The sequence below is a fragment of the Lichenostomus cassidix genome, unplaced genomic scaffold (assembly GCF_008360975.1).
Source record: "Lichenostomus cassidix isolate B80296 unplaced genomic scaffold, HeHo_3.0 HiC_scaffold_529, whole genome shotgun sequence".
NCBI classification, from domain to species: Eukaryota; Metazoa; Chordata; class Aves; order Passeriformes; family Meliphagidae; genus Lichenostomus; species Lichenostomus cassidix.
The window spans coordinates 1,770-21,890 of NW_028147264.1; the positions used below are offsets into that span (position 1 = coordinate 1,770).

The window sequence follows — 20,121 nt, forward strand, 5'->3', positions numbered from 1 at the left end:
AAAAAGAGAAAAAAAGAGGAAAAGGGAAAATTGGGGAAAAAATGAGGAAAAATGGAGAAAAAATAGGGAAAAATTGGGAAAAAATGGTGAAAAAATAGGGAAAAATGAGAAAAAATGCCAAAAAAATCGGGAAAAAATGAGAAAAAAAATGTAAAAAAATTGGAAAAAAATGGGGAAAAAATAGTAAAAAATGGGAAAACCTCAGAAATTAATTTCTGACGGAATTTTTCTTCCCAAATTTCCAGCTCCTGCAGCAGAACCGCCAAGCTCTGCTGTCGCAGTTCGCCGCAGGATCTGCAGTGGGGATGGCAGGGATGAGAGCAGCAATGCAGCAGCAGCTGCAGCCCCAGGTGAGTCAGAATTCCCAAAATTTGGGATCCAATTCTGCAGGGAAAAAATTCGGGATGGAGATTGGCAGGTGGGCTGGAGGTTGGGAAAAAATTCCTGGTTTTTTTCTGGTTTTTTTGGGTGGTTTTTTCCATAATTTTCCAGTTTCTTGGGAGGAAATTTTCAATTTTTTTCCCATTTTTTTGGCAACATTTTTCCATCATTTTTCAGCTTCTGTTTCTCCTTAATGTCAGGAAATTCCCATTTTTTTCTGGGATTTTTTTGGATATTTTTTCTGTCATTTTTCAGCTTCTCTTCCTTCTTAATGGGAAGAAATTCCCATTTTTTCTGGGATTTTTGGGGTGATTTTTCCCTAATTTTCCAGTTCCTCGGGAGGAAATTCCCATTTTTTTCCCAGTTTTTTTGGCGATTTTTCCATAATTTTCCAGTTCTTAGGGAATTTTGTGGAAAATTTCCATCATTTTTCACCTCCTTGGGAGGAAATTCCAATTTTTTTTCCTATTTTTTTGGCGACATTTTTCCATAATTTTTCAGCTTCTCTTTCTCCTTAATGGGAGGAAATTCCCATTTTTTTCCCCAAATTTTTGGGTGATTTTTCCATAATTTTCCATCTTTTTTCTCAGGGAATTTTGTGGAAAATTTCCATCATTTTTCAGCTCCTTTGGAGGAAATTCCCTTTTTTTTTCCAATTTTTTGCAAAATTTTTCCATAATTTTTCAGCTCCTCTTCCTCACTAATGGGAGGAAATTCCCATTTTTTTCTGGGTTTTTTGGCTGTTTTTTCCCTAATTTTCCAGTTCCTCAGGAGGAAATTTTCAATTTTTTTCCCAATTTTTTTTCGTTGATTTTTCCATAATTTTCCAGCTCTTTTCTCAGGGAATTTTCTGGAAAATTTCCATCATTTTTCACCTCCTTGGGAGAGAAATTCCCATTTTTTTCCTATTTTTTTGTGAAATTTTTCCATAATTTTTCAGTTTCTCCTTAATGGAAAGAAATTCCCTTTTTTTTTCTGGGATTTTTTGGGTGATTTTTCCCTAATTTTCCAGTTCCTCAGGAGGAAATTTTCAATTTTTTTCGTTGATTTTTCCATAATTTTCCAGTTCTTTTCTCAGGGAATTTTCTGGAAAATTTCCATCATTTTTCACCTCCTTGGGGGAAAAATTCCCTTTTTTTTTCAGATTTTTTTCATGATTTTTCCATAATTTTTCAGCTCCTCTTCTTCACTAATGTCAGGAAATTCCCTTTTTTTTCCGGGTTTTTTTGGGGTGATTTTTCCCTAATTTTCCAGTTTCTCAGGAGGAAATTCCCTTTTTTTTCCAGGATTTTTTTGGCAATTCTTCCCTAATTTTCCAGCTCCTCTTCCTCCTTAATGTCAGGGAATTCGTAGCTCTCCAGCGGGAGCTCCACAGCCACATCCCAAAATTCCTCCTGACTGAAATCCCAAAATTCCTCATCCCAACATTCCCCTCCCAACCCCAACTCCGGGATTGCAATGAACAACTCAGGGATGATATCCACAATAATTTGGGGATAATCTGGGAATATTTTGGGAATAATTTAGGAATTTTCCAGCCCCCCAGCCCCCACTGAATGCGCAGTCAATCCCAATTGAAATCCCGACATTTCTCCACCATCCCACGCAACCCCAACTCCAGGATTGCAATGAGCAACTCAGGAATGATACCCACAATAATTTGGGAATAATTTGGGAATATTCTGTGAATAACTTGGAAATAATTTGGGAATAATTTGGGAATAATCTGGGAATTTTCCTGCCCCACAGCCCCTCTGAACTCACAGACATTGGGAGCTCCACATCCACATCCAGCTCTTCCCAATCCCAAAATTCCTCCACCATAACTCCCAATCCAAACTCTAGGATTGCAATGAACACGTCAGGAACGACATCCACGATAACTTGGGAATAACTTGGGAATATTCTGGGAATACTCTGGGAATAATCTGGGATTTTTCCCACCCCACAGCCCCCGTTGAATGCGCAGATGTTGGCGCAGCGGCAGCGGGAGCTCTGCAGCCAAATCCCAAAATTCCTCCAGATTGAAATCCCAAAATTCCTCCTGACTGAAATCCCAACATTTCTCACCAACTCCAACTCTGGGATTGCAATGAACAATTTGAGAATGACATCCATGATAATCTGGGAATAATCTGGGAATATTTTGGGAATAATTCAGGAATTTTCCTGCCCCACAGCCCTCCCTAAATGCACGGTGGGAGCTCCACATCCACATTCCCGAATTCTCAACCCGCCCAATCCCAACATTCCTCCACTATACCATCCGACGTCAACTCCGGGATGGGAATGGGGAAGTTGGGAACGACACCCATGATAATTCGGGAATATTTTGGGAATAACTGCAATTTTTCCGGCCCCGCAGCCCCCGCTGAACGCGCAGATGCTGGCGCAGCGCCAGCGGGAGCTCTACTCGCAGCAGCACCGCCAGCGGCAGCTGATGCAGCACCGCGCGCTCCTCATGCGCCAACAGCAGCAGCAACAACAACAGCAGCAGAATTTCGGGAATTCCATCCCTCCTCCCTCCGGCTCCTCGGCCATCCCGGTGCCCCTGGGAGCCCCCAGGTTACCCCAGGCGCCTCCCCAGCAATTCCCCTTCCCGCCCGGCTACGGAGCGAACCCCGGGAACGCTGGAGCGCCGGGATTCGGGAGCGCCGAGAGCCGCGGGAATAACCTCGGGAATCTCGGGAACCGCGGGGCGATGGCGGCGCAGTTCGGGGCCGGGATGCAGCAGGGGATGTTCCAGTATGGCGGGGCAGGTAGGGATTCTGGGATTGGGGTTGGGGTTGGGGTTGGGAAAAGTGGGAATGGTGAGGTGGGGAAGTTGGGATTTTGGATTTGTGGAGGAATTTCTGGATGCGATGGAATTCCTGGAAAACCCATGGTTGCCCATGGATGGCTGGGAATGGCCAAGGATGGATTTGGATCATCCTTGGGTTGGATTTAAATCCATGGATCCCAAATTATTCTGGAATTCTGGGATCGAGGACACTCCGAATCCATCCAGAGGGATTTGGGGTTGGAATTCTCATCCCAAAAATCCCGAGAATTATCACGAAAATTCCGGGAATTACCCCAAAAATTCCTAGGGAAAGTTCGAAGGAAATGATTGCACTGGGAGGGAACTGGTGAGATGAAGTCCTGGGAACTCTGGACCCTAAAATCTTGGGAATTATCCAGAAAAATTCCGGGAATTATCCCAAAAATTCCCAGGGGAACACTCAGCATTCCCAAGTCACCTTGTGACATGTTTTTGGGATGTTTCTAACTCTGAATTTATGGGAAAAAATGGGAAAAATAATTTTGGGATATTACTCAAAAAATGGGAAATACTATTTTGGGATATTCCCAGGAATGGGAGAAATCATTTTGGGATCTTCCTGAAAAAATGGGAAGAATAATTTTGGGATGTTCCCAGCTCCCAGTTGATGGCAAAGGGCAGGGAGATCCTTGCTGGAGTGCCGAGATTCCCAGGGAAGCTCCTCGATCCCGAAATTCCTTCCCAGGATGGATCCAACCTCAGGCTGGGAGAGCTGGGAATGGAGGGAATTCCCTGGGAAAGGGGAGATTGCTTGGGATTTGGGAAGGAATTCCCGGCTGGGCTGGAATTCCCGGATATTCCTGGATCCCTGGGAATTCCCAGGATGGATTTAGATCGTCGTGGGATCGGATTTGGCTTGGATTTAACTCCTCCCTGCCAACCCAACACCTGCATGGACTGGGAAAAACCGGGAATTCCGGTTTTCCCGGCCCGATCCCGGAATTCCGGGTGTTTTTTCCCAGGAATGCCGCAGCAGAGCGACGCCTCCTTCGCCCCGGCGGCTCTCAGCCCCGGCAGCCCTTTGCTGTCGCCGCCGGCGCCTCCCGCCTCCGGATACCACCGGGAATCGCCGGAGCTGAAATCCTGGCAGCAGCAGGGATCCCTCGGGAATAACGGGTGAGGGGAAACGCGGGAATTGCCGGGAATTGTCGGGAATTGTCAGGAATTGCGGGTTGGAATTGCTGGGAATTGTTGGGAATTGTCGGGAATTGTTGGGAATTGCGGGTTGGAATTGCTGGGAATTGTCGGGAATTGTCGGGAATTGTTGGGAATTGCGGGTTGGAATTGCTGGGAATTGTTGGGAATTGCTGGGAATTGCTGGGAATTGTTGGGAATTGTTGGGAATTGCGGGTTGGAATTGCTGGGAATTGTTGGGAATGGGATGTTGGAGTTACTGGGAATTATTGGCAGTTTCTGGGAATTGCATGTTGGAATTGTTGGAATTAGTGGGAATTGCCCATTGGAATTATTGGGAATTGCCCATTGGAATTATTGGAATTGTTGGAATTACCCATTGGAATTACTAGAATTACTGGGAATTGCATGTCGGAGTTGTTGGAATTATTGGGAATTGCCTGTTGGGATTACTGGGAATTGCCCATTGGAATTATTGGGAATTGCCCATTGGAATAGTTTGAATTATTGGGAATTGCCACTCGGCATTGTTGGAATTATTGGGATTATTGGGAATTGGATGTTGGAATGGCTGGGAATTACTGGGAATTGCTAGATGGAATTATGGGAATTATTGGGAATTGCCCATTGGAATTATTGGAATTGTTGGAATTGCCCACTGGAATTATTAGAATTACTGGAATTGCATGTTGGAGTTGTTGGAATTATTGGGAATTGCCCATTGGAATTACTGGGAATTACCCATTGGAATTATTGGAATTACTGGGAATTGCATGTCGGAGTTGTTGGAATTATTGGGAATTGCTCATGGGAATTATTGGGAATTGCCAGTTGGAATTGTTGGAATTGCTGGGAATTGGTAGTCGGAGTTGTTGGAATTACTGGGAATTGCCCACTGGAATTATCAGGAATTGCCTGTTGGAATTATGGGAATTATTGGAAATTGCACATTTGAATCGTTGGAATTACTGGGAATTGCCCATTAGAAATCCTGGGATTTGCCCATTGGAATTATTGGAATTACTGGGAATTGCCCATTGGAATTATTGGAATTACTGGGAATTATTGGGAATTGCATGTCAGAATTGTGGGAATTATTGAGAATGGGATGTTGGAATTACTGGGAATTCCATGTTGGAATTATTGGAATTACTGGGAATTGCCCATTGGAATTGTTGGAATTACTGGGAATTGCTGGGAATTGCCAATCGGAATTGCTGGGAATTGCCCATGGGAATTATTGGGAATTGCCCATTGGAATAGGTTGAATTATTGGGAATTGCCACTCGGAATTGTTGGAATTATTGGGATTATTGGGAATTGGATGTCGGAATGGCTGGGAATTACTGGGAATTGCTAGATGGAATTATGGGAATTATTGGGAATTGCCCATTTTCGGAATTATTGGAATTACTGGGAATTGCATGTTGGAATCATTGGAATTATTGGGAATTGCCCATTGGAATTATTGGAATTGCCCATTGGAATTATTGGAATTACTGGGAATTGCCCATTGGAATTATTGGAATTACTGGGAATTGCCCATTGGAATTATTAGAATTACTGGGAATTGCATGTCGGAGTTGTTGTAATTATTGGGAATTGCCTGTTGGAATTACTGGGAATTGCCCATTGGAATTACTGGGAATTACCCATTGGAATTACTGGAATTACTGGGAATTGCATGTCGGAGTTGTTGGAATTATTGGGAATTGCTCATGGGAATTATTGGGAATTGCCAGTTGGAATTGTTGGAATTACTGGGAATTGCTGGGAATTGGTAGTCGGAGTTGTTGGAATTACTGGGAATTGCCCACTGGAATTATCAGGAATTGCCTGTTGGAATTATGGGAATTATTGGGAATTGTGTGTTGGAATCGTTGGAATTAGCGGAAATTGCCCATTAGAAATCCTGGGATTTGCCCATTGGAATTATGGGAATTACTGGGAATTGCCCATTGGAATTATGGGAATTACTGGGAATTATTGGGAATTGCATGTCAGAATTGTGGGAATTATTGAGAATGGGATGTTGGAATTACTGGGAATTCCATGTTGGAATTATTGGAATTTCTGGGAATTGCCCATTGGAATTGTTGGAATTACTGGGAATTGCTGGGAATTGCCAATTGGAATTACTGGGAATTGCTAGATGGAATTATGGGAATTATTGGGAATTGCCCATTGGAATTATTGGAATTGTTGGAATTGCCCATTGGAATTATTAGAATTGTTGGAATTGCCCATTGGAATTATTAGAATTACTGGGAATTGCATGTCGGAGTTGTTGGAATTATTGGGAATTGCCTGTTAGGATTACTGGGAATTGCCAGTTGGAATTACTGGGAATTGCCCATTGGAATTACTGGGAATTGCCCACTGGAATTATTGGAATTACTGGAATTGCATGTCAGAGTTGTTGGAATTATTGGGAATTGCCCATTGGAATTACTGGGAATTACCCATTGGAATTATTGGAATTACTGGGAATTGCATGTCAGAGTTGCTGGAATTATTGGGAATTGCCTGTTGGGATTACTGGGAATTACCCATTGGAATTGTTGGAATTACTGGGAATTGCTGGGAATTGGTAGTCGGAGTTGTTGGAATTACTGGGAATTGCCCACTGGAATTATCAGGAATTGCCTGTTGGAATTATGGGAATTATTGGGAATTGCACGTTGGAATTGTTGGAATTACTGGGATTTGCCTGTGGAAATTATTGGAATTACTGGGAATTGCATGTCAGAATTGTGGGAATTATTGGGAATTGGATGTTGGAATTACTGGGAATTGCTAGTCGGAGTTATTGGAATTATTGGAAATTTCTGGGAATTGCATGTTGGAATTTTTTGGATTATTGGGAATTACTAGATGGAATTATGGGAATTATTGGGAATTGCCTGTCGGAATTATGGGAATTACTGGGAATTGCCTGTTGGAATCATTGGAATTATTGGGAATTGGTGATGGGAATTATTGGAATTACTGGGAATTGCCAGTTGGAATTACTGGGAGTTGCCTGTGGGAATTGTTGCAATTATTGGGAATTGCCTGTTGGAGTTGTTGGAATTACTGGGAATTGCACACTGGAATTACTGGGAATTTGCATTGGAATTATGGGAATTATTGGGAATTGCCCATTGGAATCATTGGGATTACTGGGAATTGCCAGTTGGAATTGTGGGAATTACTGGGAATTGCCCATTGGAATTACTGGTCAGAGTTGTTGGAATTATTGGGAATTGTCCATTGGAATTATTGGAATTATTGGGAATTGGCGATGGGAGTTATTGAAATTATTGGGAATTGCCTGTGGGAATCATTGGAATTTCTGGGAATTGCCCATTGGAATTACGGGAATTACTGGGAATTGCCCATTGGAATTGCCAGTTGGAATCATTGGAATTTCTGGGAATTGCCAGTTGAAATTATTGGAATTTCTGGGAATTGCCAGTTGGAATTATTGGAATTATTGGGAATTGCCTTTTGGAATTATTTGAATTACTGGGAATTGCCCATTGGAATTTCTGGGAATTGCCCATTGGAACTGTGGGAATTACTGGGAATTACCCGTCGGAATTATTGGAATTATTGGGAATTGTTTGTCATAGTTATTGGAATTCCTGGGAATTGCCAGGATGAGGTCATGGGATGTGGAATTCCATCTGTGACCTCATCCTGTCGGAATTCCAAAGGGTGGGATGAGGATTCAGGAAGAGCCGGAGGAGATCTTTGGGATTAAAGATTTTGGGAATTACCCCAAAAATTCCAGGAATTACCCCAAAAATTCCTAGGAGAAAACTTCAATTTCTGGAAGGAAATGGAGAAAAAATATTTTTGGGATATTTCCAGAAATTGAGAAAATATTTTTGGGATATTCCTGAAAAAACAGGAAAAATGTTTTTGGGATATTCCTGGAAATGGGAAAAACAATTTTGGGATATTCCCAGAAACGGAGAAAATGTGTTTGGGATATTCCTGGAAAAATGGGAAAAATATTTTTGGAATATTCCCGGAAACAGAGAAAATATTTCTGGGATATTCCTGGAAATGGAGAAAATATTTTTGGGATGTTCCCAGCTCCAGTTTATGGAAGGAAATGGGAAAAAAATTTTGGGGATATTCTTGGAAATGGGAAAAATATTTTTGGGATGTTCCTGGAAATGGGAAAAATATTGTTGGAATATTCCCGGTAATGGAGAAAATATTTTTGGGATATTCCCGGAAATGGAGAAAATGTTTTTGGGATATTCCTGAAAAAATGGGAAAAAAATTTTTGGGATATTCTGAGAAATGGAGAAAATATTTTTGGGATATTCCTGGAAATGGAGAAAATACTTTTGGGATGTTCCAAGCTCCAGTTTATGGAAGGAAATGGGAAAAAATTTTTGGGATCTTCTCAGAAATGGGGAAAATATTTTTGGGATATTCCTGAAAAAATGGGAAAAATAATTTTGGGATGTTCCCAGATCCCAGTTGATGGCCAAGGGCAGGGAGATCCTTGCTGGAGTGCCGAGATTCCCAGGGAAGCTCCTCGATCCCGAAATTCCTTCCCAGGATGGATCCAACCTCAGGCTGGGAGAGCTGGGAATGGAGGGAATTCCCTGGGAAAGGGGAGATTGCTTGGGATTTGGGAAGGGATTCCCGGCTGGGCTGGAATTCCCGGATATTCCTGGATCCCTGGGAATTCCCAGGATGGATTTGGATCATCGTGGAATCGTGGAATGTGTCGGGGCTGGAACGGGATGTGAATCAAATCCCATAAATCAATCCCAACCCATCCGGGATCGCAATCCAACCTCCCTCCCGCCCAACCCCTCGGGATTTTGGGAATTTCCGACCCCTGGGATAACAGAATTCCCGGTTTTCCAGCGTGTTCAGCGCGGCGCCGGCTGGGATGTACAACAACATGAGCATCACGGTGTCCATGGCCGGCGGAACCTCGGGGGTGCAGAACATCAACCCCATGGCGGCGCAGATCCCGATGAATCCCATTCCCATCCCCGGAGTCAACCCCATGTGCTCGGAGCAGGTGCGTGAATCCCGAGGGAATTGTGGGATTGGGATTGGGGTGGGAGTGGGAATGGGATGGGAATGGGAATGGGATTGGGAACATCAACCCCATGGCGGCGCAGATCCTGATCAACCCCATTCCCATCCCCGGAGTCAACCCCATGTGCTCGGAGCAGGTGGGTGAATCCCGAGGGAATTGTGGGATTGGGATTGGGAATGGGAATGGAATGGGACTGAAATGGGATTGGGATTGGGGTGGGAATGGAATAGGAATAGGAGTAGGAATAGGAAAAGGATTGGGATTGAGAATGGGATTGGATTGCGAATAGGATTGACAGTGGGATTGGGAATGGAATGGAATAGGAATAGGAATAGGAATGGGATTGAGAATGGGATCGAAATCAGGATTGATTGGAATCGGATTGGGATTGGGAATTGAAAGGGAATGGGATTTGAATTGGGATTGGGAATGGGAATGGGATGGGATTGGGAACATCAACCCCATGGCGGCGCAGATCCCGATAAATCCGATTCCCATCCCCGGAGTCAACCCCATGTGCTCGGAGCAGGTGGGTGAATCCCGAGAAAAAATTGGGATTGGGGTGGGAATGGGATTGGAATAGGAATGGCAACAGGATTGAGAATGGGATTGAGATCAGGATTGGATTGGGAATCAGGTTGGGATTGGGAATGGGAATGGAATGCGATTTGAATGGATTGGGAATGGAAATGGAATTGAAAAAGTAATAGGAATAAGATTGGGATTGAGATTGAGAATGGGATTGAGAATGGGATAGAGATCAGGATTGGATTGGGAATTGGATTTGGAATGGGATTGGAATGGGAATGGAATGGGATTGGGATTGGGGTGGGAATGGAATGGGAATAGGAATAGGATTGGGATTGAGAATGGGACTGAGAATGGGAATGGGAATGGGATTGGGGTTGGGAATGGAAATGCAGAATTCCTCTCCAGGTCTTAATTTGATTGGGATTGGAATTGGGATTAGGATTTGGGATTGGAAGTTCCTTCCCAGGTCTTGATATTATTTGGGATTGGGATTAGGATTGGGATTAGGATTATGATTGATTTGGTATTTGGGATTAAGGTTGGCAAATCCCAATTCCCAGTTGAGAAATTCAAGGGAAATTAGGATTTGGAGTGGGATTGGGAATGGGATGGGAATAACTCCAGGGAGATGGGAAAAACCTGGAGTTGATCCCAAACTGATCCCATTGGATTCCCATCCCAAATCCCAAAAAATTCAGGTCCAGAGAGAACTGAGTTCCTGATTATCCAGGAAATCCAGAAAATCCAGGAACAGGGATTGGGATCAGAAATGGGAATGGGATTGGAATAACTCCAGGGAGATGGGAAAAACCTGGAGCTGATCCCAAACTGATCCCATATTGGATTCCCATCCCCAAATCCCACAAAACTCCTCTCCAGAATTCACCTCCCCTTCCCAAAATCCCGGAATTCCGGCTGATCCGGCGGTTTTTCCGGCAGGTTCCGGAGGCGGCGCTGAGACCTCCAGGGCTTTACTGCAACCAGCTGGGCTCGGGGGAACTGCTGAAGGCTGAGCCCGACGGCGCCCAGGTCAGTACCATCCCAAAAATCCTAAAATATCCTAAAAATGTCCTAAAATCAGGAACATGTTCCTGGAAAATATTCCCAGAAAATAGTGGAAGTTACCGGTTGGATTAGCTTGGCGCCGTCGGGGGAATTCTGGGAATTCTGGGATGAGTTGGGATAGAAAGATATCTGATTGTAAAAATGTCCTAAAAATGTTCTAAATGTCCTAAAAATGTCCTAAAATATCCTAAAATATCCTAAAATCGGGAAAATATTCCCGGAAAATGGTGGATGCTACCGGTTGGATCAGCTTGGCGCCGTTGGGGGAATTCTGGCAATTCTAGGATGAGTTGGGATAGAAAGATACCTGATCCTAAAAATGTCCTAAAATGTCCTAAAATATCCTAAAATATCCTAAAATCGGGAAAATATTCCCAGAAAATGGTGGATGTTACCGGTTGGATCAGCTTGGCGCCGTTGGGGGAATTCTGGGAATTCTGGGATGAGTTGGGGTGGAAGGAGGTAAAGCTGATCCTAAAAATGTCCTAAAAAACCCAAAACTGGGGGAAATATTCCCAAAAAAAGGTGGATATTCCCAGCTCAACAGAATTCTGGGAATTCCAGGAATTCCAGAAATTCCGGGATGGGTTGGGGTGGAAGCCACCAGTGATAGGTGACACCTCTTGGGTTTGAAGCCACCATGGTCACATCGGTGTTGGGTGACACCTGTTGGGTTGAAGTCACCATGGTCCCACTGGCATTGGGTGACACCCACTGGGTGACACCTCTTGTGATTGAAGTCACCATTATCCTACTGGTGTTAGGTGACACTTGTTTGGTCCTATTGATGTTGGGTGACACCCATTGGGTGACATGTCTTTGAGTTGAAGCCACCATGGTCCCATTGATGTTGGGTGACACCCATTGGGTGACATCTCTTTGAGTTGAAGCCACCATGGTCCCACTGGTGTTGGGTGACACCCATTGGGTGATACCTCTTGTGAAGCCACTATGGTCACTCTAGCATTGGGTGACACCCATTGGGTGACACTCTTGGGCTTGAAGCCACATTGTCCTACTGGTGTTGGGTGACACTTGTTTGGTCCTGTTGGCATTGGGTGACACCCATTGGGTGACACCTCTTTGAGTTGAAGCCACCATGGTCCCACTGGTGTTGGGGGACACCCTGTGGGTGACACCTTTTGTGAAGCCACCGTGGTTGCACTAACATTGGGTGACACCCGTTGGGTGACATTCTTGGGCTTGAAGCCATCATTGTCCTACTGGTGTTGGGTGACACTTGTTGGGGTTGGTCCCATTGATGTTGGGTGACACTCATTGGGTGACACTCTTGGGTTGAAGCCACCATGGTCACTTTGACATTGGGTGACACCTCTTTGAGTTGAAGCCACTGTTGTCCCACTGGCATTGGGTGACACCCTGTGGGTGACACCTCATGAAGTTGAAGCCACCATGGTCCCATTGATGTTGGGTGACACCCATTGGGTGACACCCTTGGGGTTAAAGCCACCACAGTGCCCCAAAAGTTAAATGACACCCATGGGGTGACAACTTTAGGGGTCGAAGCCACCACGATGCCACCATTGTTGGGTGACACCCATTGGGTGACACCCCTTGTGAAGCCACCATGATCCCAGCAGCATTGGGTGACAACTTATGGCGTTAAAGTCACCAGTTTTGGGGACACCTTGGGGTTGAAGTCACCAGTGTTGGGTGACACTTTCAGGGTCGAAGCCACCACGGTGCCACCAATATTGGGTGACACTTTTGGGGTCGAAGCCACCACAGTGCCACCAGTGCTGGGTGACACCTTTGGGTTCAGAGCCACCACAGTGCCACCATGTTTGGGTGACATTTTTAGGTGACACCTTTGGGTGACATCTTTGGGTTTGAAGCCACCACAGTGCCACCATTTTGAGTGACACCTTTGGGTTCAGAGCCACCACAGTGCCACCAGTGCTGGGTGACACCTTTGGGTTTGGAACCACCTCAGTGCCACCAGTGTTGGGTGACACCTTTGAGTGACACCTTTGGGTGACACCTTTGGGTTCAGAGCCACCACAGAGCCACCAGTGTTGGTTGACACCTTTGAGTGACACCTTTGGGTGACACCTTTGGGTTCAGAGCCACCACAGAGCCACCAGTGTTGGTTGACACCTTTGGGTGACATCTTTGGGTTTGAAGCCACCACAGTGTCACCATTTCTGGGTGACATCATTGGGTGACACCTTTGGGTTCAGAGCCACCGCAGTGCCACCAGCGTTGGGTGACACCTTTAGGTGAGACCTTTGGGTTTGAAGCCACCACAGTGCCACCAGTGTTGGGTGACACCTTTGGGTTTGGAGCCACCACAGTGCCACCATTTCTGGGTGACACCTTTGGGTTTGGAGCCACCACAGTGCCACCAGTGTTGGGTGACACCTTTGGGTTTGGAGCCACCACAGTGCCACCATGTTTGGGTGACACCTTTGGGTTTGGAGCCACCACAGTGCCACTAGTGTTGGGTGACATCTTTGGGTGACACCTTTGGGTGACACCTTTGGGTTCAGAGCCACCACAGTGCCACTAGTGTTGGGTGACACCTTTGGGTTTGGAGCCACCACAGTGCCACCATGTTTGGGTGACACCTTTGGGTTTGGAGCCACCACAGTGCCACTAGTGTTGGGTGACATCTTTGGGTGACACCTTTGGGTGACACCTTTGGGTTCAGAGCCACCACAGTGCCACTAGTGTTGGGTGACATCTTTGGGTGACACCTTTGCGTGACACCTTTGCGTGACATCTTTGGGTTTGGAGCCACCACAGTGCCACCAGTGCTGGGTGACATTTCTGGGTGACACCTTTGGGTGACACCCTCGTGCCGAAGCCACCGCAGTGCCACCACCACCCACAATTCCGTGCGCCGCCGAAATCGCGGAAGGTCGATCCGCGGGGAGAAATCCGGAGGGAAATCCCATGGAATTCCGGGATGGATCCAACTGCAGCCCGATCCCGCAGAGCCTGGAATTCTGACCAATCCCAAATCTTGGAATTCTGACCAATCCCAGACCTCGGAATTCTGACCAATCCTGATCTCTCAAATCCTGGAATTCTGACCAATCCCAAAGCTTGGAATTCCAGCCAATCCTGATCTCCCAAACCTTGGAATTCTGACCAATCCTGATCCTCCAACCTTGGAATTCCAACCAATCCCAAACCTCCGAATTCCAACCAATCCTGATCTCCCAAACCTTATTATTATGACCAATCCGGATTCCTCAAATCCTGGAATTCTGACCAATCCCAAACCTCAGAATTCCCACCAGTCCTGATCTCCCAAACCTTACAATTCCAGCCAATCCTAATCTCTCAAACTTTGGAATTCCAAAAATCCTAATTTTTCAGACCTTGGAATTCCCACCAATCCTGATCTTCCAAACCTTGGAATTCCCACCAAACCTTGGAATTCCAACCAATCCTGATCCCTGAAATCCTGGAATTCTGACCAATCCCAAACCTTGGAATTCAGAGCAATCCTGATCTTCCAAACCTCGGAATTCCAACCAATCCCAAACTTTGGAATTCCCAAAAATCCTGATCTCCCAAACCTTGGAATTCTGACTAATCCTGATCTCCCAAACCTTGGAATTACCACCAATCCTGATCTCCCAAACCTTATTATTATGACCAATCCGGATTCCTCAAATCCTGGAATTCTGACCAATCCCAGACCTTGGAATTCTGACCAATCCTGATCTCTCAAATTTTGGAATTCCAAAACTCCTAATTCCTCAAACCTTGGAATTCCCACCAATCCCAGACCTTGGAATTCTCAAAAATCCTAATTCTTCGGACCTCGAAATTCCAGCCAATCCTGATCCCTCAAACCTTGGAATTCCAACCAAACCTAATTCCTCAAATCCTGGAATTCCTACCAATGCCAAACTTTGGAATTCCAACCAATCCTGATCTCCCAAACCTCGAAATTCCAAAACTCCTAATTCCTCAAATCCTGGAATTCCCACCAATCCCAAACCTTGGAATTCCCACCAATCCTGATCTCCCAAACCTTGGAATTCCAACCAATCATAATTCCTCAAACTTTCAAATTCCAACCAATCCTGATCCTCCAAACTTCAGAATTCCCACCAATCCCAAACCTGAGAATTCCAACCAATCTGGATCCCTCAAAACTCGGAATTCCCACCAATCCTGATCCTCCAAACCTCAGAATTATAGCCAATCCCGATCCCTCAAATCCTGGAATTCCCACCAATCCCAAACTTTGGAATTCCAACCAATCCTGATCTTCCAAACCTCAGAATTCCAACCAATCCTGATCCTCCAAACTTCAGAATTCCCACCAATCCCAAATCCTGGAATTCTGGCCAATCCTGATCTCCCAAATCTCAGAATTCCAACCAATCCCAACCCTCGGAATTCCCACCAATCCCAAACCTGGGAATTCCAACCAATCCTGATCTCCCAAACCTTGGAATTCCAAAACTCCTAATTCCTCAAACCTTGGAATTGCAACCAATCCTGATCTCCCAAACCTCGGAATTCCAACCAATCCCAAATCCTGGAATTCCAGCCAATCCTGATCTCTCAAATCCTGGAATTCTGACCAATCCCAAACCTTGGAATTCTGGCCAGTCCTGATCCTTCAAACCTCAGAATTCCAAAACTCCTAATTCCTCAAATCCTGGAATTCCCACCAATCCCAAACCTTGGAATTCCAACCAATCCTGATCTTCCAAACCTCAGAATTCCAACCAATCCTGATTCTCCAAACTTCAGAATTCCCGCCAATCCCAAACCTCAGAATTCCAGCCAATCCTCATCTCCCTAACCTTGGAATTCCAAAACTCCTAATTCCTCAGACCTCGGAATTCCCACCAATCCCAAATCTCGGAATTCCAACCAAACCTAATTCCTCAAACTTTGGAATTCCCACCAAACCTTGGAATCCCAGCCAATCCTGATCTTCCAAACCTAAGAATTCCAGCCAATCCCCATCACTCAAACCTCGAAATTCCAGCCAATCCCAAACCTCGGCATTCCAACCAATCCCAAACCTTGTGATTCCAGCCAATCCTGATCCCTCAAACCTTGGAATTCCAACCAATCCCAAATCCTGGAATTCCAACCAATCCTGATCCTCTGGACTTCAGAATTCCAGCCAAACCTGATCCCTCAAACCTCAGAATTCCAACCAATCCTGATCTCCCAAACCCGGAATTCCAGCCAATCCCAAACCTCAGAATTCCAGCCAATCCTAGTTTCTCAAACCTCAGAATTCTGACCAATCCCAAACCTTGGAATTCCAGCTAATCCTGATCTCCCAAACCTCAGAATTCCAAAACTCCTAATTCCTCAAACCTTGGAATTCCAACCAATCCCAACCCTCAGAATTCCAACCAATCCCAAACCTTGGAATTCCGCCAATCCCAAACCTCAGAATTCCAACCAATCCCAAATCCTGGAATTCCAGCCAATCCTGATCTCCCAATCCTTGGAATTCCAAAACTCCTAATTCCTCAAACCTCGGAATTCCAACCAAACCCAAACCTCAGAATTCCAACCAATCCCAAATCCTGGAATTCCAGCAAATCCTAATCTTCCAAAACTCAGAATTCCAACCAATCCTAATTCGTCAAATCCTGGAATTCCAACCAATGCCAAACTTTGGAATTCCAACCAATCCTGATCTCCCAAACCTCGGAATTCCAGCCAATCGTAATTCCTCAAAATTTGGAATTCCCACCAGTCCTGATCTCCCAAAGCTCAGAATTCCAACCAATCCCAAACCTTGGAATTCTGACCAATCATGATCCTTCAAACCTCAGAATTCCAAAACTCCTAATTCCTCAAATCCTGGAATTCCCACCAATCCCAAACCTTGGAATTCTGGCCAATCCTGATCTCCCAAACCTCAGAATTCCAGCCAATCCTAATCTCCCAAACCTCGAAATTCCCACCAATCCCAAATCCCGGAATTCCCGCCACTCCTCCCCCGGCCGCCATCTTGGACTCTCGCCGCCGCGCTCCCGGCTCGTCGCCATTCCCGATTTTTTTCCCGAATTTTTTTTGGGGTTTTTTCCCGGGAGCGACTGAGCTGCCCAGGTTCTCTTTCCTAGGAGCAGAAGACCGAAGAGCTCTTCTCTGGGGTGGCTCCAGACTAGAGGAGTTCTCTAGTGAGTTTTCCCTGCTTCACGTAGTTCCCAGAATCCCAACAAAAAAAAAAACGGAAAAAAAAGGAAATTCCGCTAAATTCCGCGAATCCGCTAAATCCCGCTTTTCTTTGTTTTTTTCCCTTTTTTTCCCTCTTTTTTTGTTTTTTCCCCATTTCCCCTTTTTTTGTTTTTCCTCTTTTTTTTGTTTCTCCCCTTTTGTTGGTTTTTCCCCTTTTTTTTGTTTTTCCCTTTTTTTGTTTTATCCCCTTTTTTTGTTTTTCCCCTTTTTTTGGTTTTCCCCTTTTTTTTGTTTTTTTCCTTTTTTTGTTTTATCCCTTTTTTTTGGTTTTTCCCTTTTTTTGTTTTTTCTCCTTTTTTTTGTTTTATCCCTTTTTTTTTGGTTTTTCCCCTTTTTTGTTTTTTCCCTTTTTTTTTGTTTATTCCCTTTTGGTTTTCCCCTTTTTTTTGTTTTTCCCCTTTTTTTGGTTTTCCCCTTTTTTTTGTTTTTTCCCTTTTTTTGTTTTATCCCTTTTTTTTGGTTTTTCCCCTTTTTTTTGTTTTTCCTCTTTTTTTTGTTTTTCCCCTTTTTTTTGTTTTTTCCCCTTTTTTGTTTTTTCCCTTTTTTTTTTGTTTTTTTCCTTTTTTTTGTTTATTCCCTTTTGATTTTCCCTTTTTTTCGTTTTTTCCCTTTTTTGTTTTTTCCCTTTTTTTTGTTTTTCCTTTTTTTGTTTTTCCCTTTTTTCCCTTTTTTTGTTTTCTCCCCATTTTGTTTTATTTTTTCCCCTTTTATTTCCTTTCTCCCCATTTTATTTTCCCTCTTTTTATTTGTTTTTTCCCTTTTTTGTTTGTTTTTTTTTCATTTCCCCCCTTTTTCCCCCCATTTTTTTTATTTCTTCCCTTTTATTTTTCCCTCCTTGTTTTTATTTTTCCCCCTTTTTTTCCCCTTTTTTTATTTTTCCCTTTTATTTCCTCCCGTTTTTTTCCTTTTATTTTCCCCCTTTTTTTTTTATTCCCCCTTTTATTTTTCCCCTTTTATTTTTTCCCCTTTTATTTTTTATTTTTTCCCTTTTATTTTCCCCCCTTTTTCCCCTCTTTTTTTTATTTTTCCCTCTTTTTTATTTCCTCCCTTTTTTTATTTTCCCCATTTTATTTTCCCCCTTTTTTATTTTTCCCTCTTTTCTTTTATTTTCTCCCCATTTTTTTATTTCCCCCCTTTTTTTTATTTTTCCCTTTTTTTATTTTCTCCCCTTTTTTCCCTTTTTTAAACTTTTCCCCCTTTTTTTATTTTCCCCTTTTTATCTCCCCATTTTTTAATTTCCTCCTTTTTTAATTTTTCCTTTATTTTTATTTTCCCCCATTTTTTTATTTTCTCCTTTTTTCCTCCCCTTTTTTTACTTTTCCCTTTTATTTTTTTATTTTCCTTTTTTCCCTTTTTAAAATTTTTTTCCTTTTATTCCCAATTTTTTTATTTTTTCCTTTTTTCCCTTTTCCCCCTTTTTTTCCCCCTTTAAAATTTTTCCTTTCTATTTTTCCCCCATTTTTTTCATTTCCTCCCTTTTTTCCCCACTTTTTTAAAAATTTCCTCCCCTTTTTTAAATTTTTCCCCGTTTTTCTTCCCCTTTTTTAAATTTTTCCCCATTTTTTTATTTCCTCCCCTTTTTTTATTTTCCCTTTCTTTTTACTTTTCCCCATTTGTTTTTCCCCGTTTTTTTTATTTTCCCTTTTTTTTATTTTCCCCCCTTTTTCCCCCTTTTTTTTGATTTTTCCCTTTTTCTTATTCTTCCCCATTTTTTAATTTCCTCCACTTTTTTTTTATTTCCCCCTTTTTTTTTATTTCCCCTCCCTTTTGTTATTTTCCCTTCTGTTTTTCTCCCCATTTTTTTATTTTCCCCCTCCTTTTCTTTATTTTTCCCTTTTTTTTTATTTTCCCCCTTTTTTATTTTTTCCCTTTTATTTTTCCCCCTTTTTTCCCTTTTATTATTTTTCCCCCTTTTCCCTTTTTTCCTCCCCATTTTTATTTCCTCCCCTTTTTTATTTTTCCTTTTTTTTTATTTTTCCCCTTTTTTTATTTTCTCTCCACTTTTTTTTTAAATTTTTCCCTTTTTTTATTTTTCCCCTTTTATTTCTCCCCCTTTTTATTTTCTCCCTTTTTTTATTTTTTCCCCTCTTTTTTTATTTTTCCCCTTTTTTTCCCCTTTTTTTTTATTTTCCCCATTTTTTATTTCCCCCTCTTTTTTTTTCTCCTTTTTTTTTATTTCCTCCCCTTTTTTTTTTGATTTTTCCCTTTCATTTCTTCCCCTATTTTTATTTTCCCCCTTTTCTTCCTTTTTTTTTTAATTTCCCCGTTTTTTTATTTCCCCCTTTTTTTATTTTTTCCCTTCCTTTTTTCTCTTTTTTTTTCTTTTCCCCCTTTTATTTTTTCCCTTTTATTTTTCCCCTTTTTTTCCCCATTTTTTTAATTTCCCCCCCATTTTTTTATTTTTTCCCTTTTATTTTCCCTCTTTGTTTTTATTTTTCCCCTTTTCCCCTTTTTTCCTCCCCTTTTTTCATTTTCTTCCCCATTTTTTTATTTCCTCCCCTTTTTTTTATTTTTCCCTTTTATTTTCCCCCATTTTTTTTTTTATTTTTCCCTTTTTCCCTTTTTTATTTTTCCCTTTATTTTTCCCCCTTTTTTTTTTATTTTTCCCCTTTTTTCCCTTTTTTTTCCTTTCATTTCCCCCTTTTTTTTTATTTTTCCCCCTTTTTTTCCCCTTTTTTTCCCCCTTTTTTTCCTTTCATTTCCCCCCTGCAGGTGCAGCAAGTCCAAGTTTTCGCCGACGTCCAGTGCACCGTCAACCTGGTGGGAGATCCTTACCTCAACCCCAAAAACCAAAACCCTCCTCCTCCTCCTCCTCCTCCCGGCCAGGGCAAAAGCCTCCTCCAGCAGCTCCTCACCGAGTGACAAATTCCCAAAAAACACACAAAAATTCCCCAAAAAAAAAATCTCAAAAACTCGGGAAAAGACAGACAAACCCGCC

General features: G+C 43.1%; 1 protein-coding gene and 1 long non-coding RNA gene across 2 annotated transcripts; one reads left to right on the plus strand and one right to left on the minus strand.

Annotated features, from left to right (window-relative positions):
* The first annotated feature begins 223 nt into the window (after positions 1 to 223).
* Positions 224 to 20,045, plus strand: LOC146423935 (nuclear receptor coactivator 1-like). The gene is made up of 6 exons (XM_085044193.1): positions 224 to 350; positions 2,747 to 3,140; positions 4,165 to 4,318; positions 9,212 to 9,371; positions 10,863 to 10,952; positions 19,896 to 20,045. The coding sequence occupies exons 1-6, from the start codon at positions 306 to 308 to the stop codon at positions 20,043 to 20,045; spliced, it is 993 nt and encodes a 330-aa protein (XP_084900319.1). The 5' UTR covers positions 224 to 305.
* On the minus strand, positions 14,790 to 16,046 carry LOC146423936 (uncharacterized). The gene is made up of 3 exons (XR_014847205.1): positions 15,814 to 16,046; positions 15,387 to 15,690; positions 14,790 to 15,154 (listed from the first exon to the last, which is right to left on the minus strand). It is a non-coding gene; the product is annotated as an uncharacterized LOC146423936 (long non-coding RNA).
* Positions 20,046 to 20,121: the final 76 nt, after the last annotated feature.